Below are 3242 nucleotides of genomic sequence, written 5' to 3' on the forward strand. Positions count from 1 at the left end.
CAGGCCAAGCAGCATCAGAGGAGCAGGAAGGTTGACGTTTTGGGTCTAGACCCTTCTTCATTTCTGATGCTGCTTGGCCTGCTGTGTTCATCCAGCTCTACACCTTGTTATCTCAGATTCTCCAGCATTGGCAGTTCCTACTATCTCTGAGGTTATGCTGTAGCTGTACAGGGTGTTGGTGAGGCCACACCTGGAGGATTGTGTACAGTTTTGGTCTCCTTACTTGAGAAAGGATGGACTGGCGCTGAGAGGGGGTGCAGAGGAGGGTCACCAGGTTGATTCCAGAGTTGAGAGGGTTGGCTTAAGAGGAGAGATTGAGTAGACTGGGACCGTAGGAATTTAGAGGAATGAGGGGGGATCTTACAGAAACATATAAAATTATGAATGGAATAGATAAGATAGAAGCAGGGAAGTTGTTTCCACTGGTGGGTGAAACTAGAACGAGGGGGCATAGCCTCAAAATAAGGGGGGAGCAGATTTAGGACTGAGTTGATGAGGAACCTCTTCACCCAAAGGGTTGTGAATCTGTGGAATTCCCCACTCAGTGACGCAGCTGAGGCTTCTGCATTGAATGTCTTTAAGGTACCAATAGGCGGATTTTTGAACAGTAAAGGGTTTAAGGGTTACGGTGAGCGAGCGGGTAAGTGGAGCTGAGTCCACGAGAAGATGGGCCATGATCTTATTGACTGGTGGAGCAGACTTGATGGGCCAGATCACCTATTCCCGCTGCTGTTTCTTCTGTTCGTGTGTCTCTCTCCGTGCTGTACGAATCAATGCCTCTGTTTGGATTCCTTGATAAACAGAGCCACACATTATAGCATTAAGCCTGTCAGGGCCTTCACTCAGGTACCTAGGAACAGCAGTAGGCCATTCTGCCCATTGAGCATGCTGTGCCATTCAATAGCTGATTGAGCACGTTTTCCCATCCCTTAATCCTTCACACCGTGAACAATCAAAACTCCCCGTGTAGATGCGACAGTCAAGAAGACACAACAATGACTCTTCTTCCTCAGGCAGCTCAGGAAATTTGCCATGCCCGTAAGGTCCCTCACCAACTTCTACAGATACACCATAGAAAGTAAACTGCCCGGGTGCACAATGGCCTGGTATGGTAACTGCTCTGCCCAGGACCGTAAGAAACTACAGAAGGTGGTGCGCACAGCCCAGACCATCACGGAAGCCAACCTTCCGTCCATGGACTCTATTTACACAGGTCGCTGCCACGGAAAGGCAGCCAACAAAGACCCATCGCACCCCAGTTATGATCTCCTACAACCTCTTCCGTTAGGCAGAAGATACAGAAGCCTGAACACACACACAAACAGTTTCAGGAACAGTTTCTTTCTGGCCGTTATCAGACTGTTGAATGGACTCTAGCCTCAAATAGTGTGACCTGTGTGCTTCTGAGTCTTTTTGATCTGTACATCCCTTGCTTGCTGTGATCTGCCTTTATCCACTCGTAAACAAAGCTTTTCACTGTATTTCGGTACACGTGACAATAAAATCAAAATCAAGCACTCAGAGACTGAACACCCACAACCCACTGTGGTGGGCAAAAGGGAATTGTTAACTATTCCGCTAAGGAGGACAAAAGGGATCGAAGGGAAGTGGGAACAGGGGGCTGAGTTGGATGGTGAAGCATGCTCCAAGGGCAGAATGGCCTAGCCCTGCTTCTGGTTTAGATGTTGCTTTGTTTGTTTGTTATGCTTGAAGAAAACTCAAAAGACAAGATGCACACGCTGTTGGCCTTGACCCAAACAAAAGATTCCGGGTGCCCCAGGCCGTTAGAGACCATTTGGAGTGGCGGTAATGTCACTGGGCCAGCAATCCAGGGATCCACGGTTCAAATCTCACCGAGGGCGAAGCCGCCAGGGAACGTAAATCTAATTTTCACGATGGCCCACCCATTAACCCCAGCGGGTTCACTAATGCCCCCTTTCTGGAGTCCGTACCCACAGCGACGGTCGGATGGCGGAGCAGGCTTAACGGGCCGAATGGTCGAATCCTGCCCCCGTTGAGCAAGCCTACTCAATTCAAAGGGCAATTAGGGATGGGTTGCGGGAGGGGTTGAATTTGGAGTTCTCCGCCCCAGTGAATAGTTGGGCTGTCAAGGGCATAGTAGACTGAGGTGGCGCATGTGGGCCAGTGTGCCAGGGATTAGGTGGGCCAAGTGGGTTGAGATGGTGGCAGAACCTCGTGGACTGGCACAGCAGGGCCGAGTGGCCTGCGCCAGTGTGTGTGTGTGTGTGTGTGTGTGTGTGTGTGTTTAGACCCTCCCTTACCAGCCTCTCCTCATCGTGGGGACTCCCTCCTTCTCACGTTTGAACAGACGACCCCCCCCCCCACCCCCGCTCCCGTGTTGGGTGAGGGGTGGGGTTGTTGTGGGGGGGTGGGGGGAGAGAGGACCAATCGGCTGGCATGTGTGGTGGGGGGGAGGGGGGTGCTGCGGAGGGGTTGGCAGGTGTCAGAAGAGGGTGTCTCATTCACGCTCTGTTCCTATCCACAGATCGATCAGGTCCTCATCCATCAGAAAGTCGAGGTTGTAGAAGGTAAGGCGCATCGTCCCTAGCGCTCTAGCCCACCTCCTACTGGGTCACCGCCTGAGTCAGAGCGCTCTCTCCACCGCACCCCCCCCGAAAACCTCTCGAAGTTTCTCCCGGTCGGGCCCCGGCCATAGGCAGTGGGAGCAGGCCGTTGGGCCCTTCGATCCCTGTTGCCCCAGGCTTACAACCAGGAAGACCCCGCTCCCTCTCTGGATGCAGATCATTGGCCATGGTGTTGGAGTCCTTTGAAGGGGCAGGGGGGAGAGCTGCTCATGCCCTCAGTGCCTGGCATTGTGGGGAGAGGATGGGGCACCCGCTCCCCCTCAAACTCAGTTACTCTGTCGTTGACAATTACCCCCAATAACTCCTATTAATTACCCCCAAAAATTCTAATGAATTACTCCAATCGTACCCAGTAATCCTGTACGTTACCCTGAGTAATTTCAGGAAATTACCCCCAGTAATTCCATGGGTTATCCCTAGCAATTGGCGAAGGTTACTCCAGTAAATCCTAGAAATTACCCCAGTCACAGTTTACCCCCGGGGGGGGGGCATTAGCCCCCTGAGTGTTTCCCCGATCAACGTGGCTTCTGCTGCAAAAGCTATTTGTCCCCCACAACCCCGAAAAGTTCAGGCAGCGCCAGTCATCTTCGTACTGCTCGGCAATGGGGCGGGGTGGGGGGGGGGGGGGGGGGGGGG

General features: G+C 52.8%; 1 protein-coding gene across 1 annotated transcript in view; it reads left to right on the forward strand.

Moving 5' to 3' along the window:
* The window catches only part of LOC109925754 (ephrin type-B receptor 4-like), a 190249-nt gene that overhangs the window by 168773 nt on the left and 18234 nt on the right, over nt 1–3242 (forward strand). Inside the window, exon 4 of the mRNA XM_048620045.1 lies at nt 2507–2549. Coding sequence (XP_048476002.1) covers nt 2507–2549 — 43 coding nt within the window. The remainder of the gene's footprint in view (nt 1–2506; nt 2550–3242) is intronic.

Source organism: Rhincodon typus, chromosome 45, assembly GCF_021869965.1.
Source record: "Rhincodon typus isolate 14 chromosome 45, sRhiTyp1.1, whole genome shotgun sequence".
NCBI lineage: Eukaryota > Metazoa > Chordata > Chondrichthyes > Orectolobiformes > Rhincodontidae > Rhincodon > Rhincodon typus.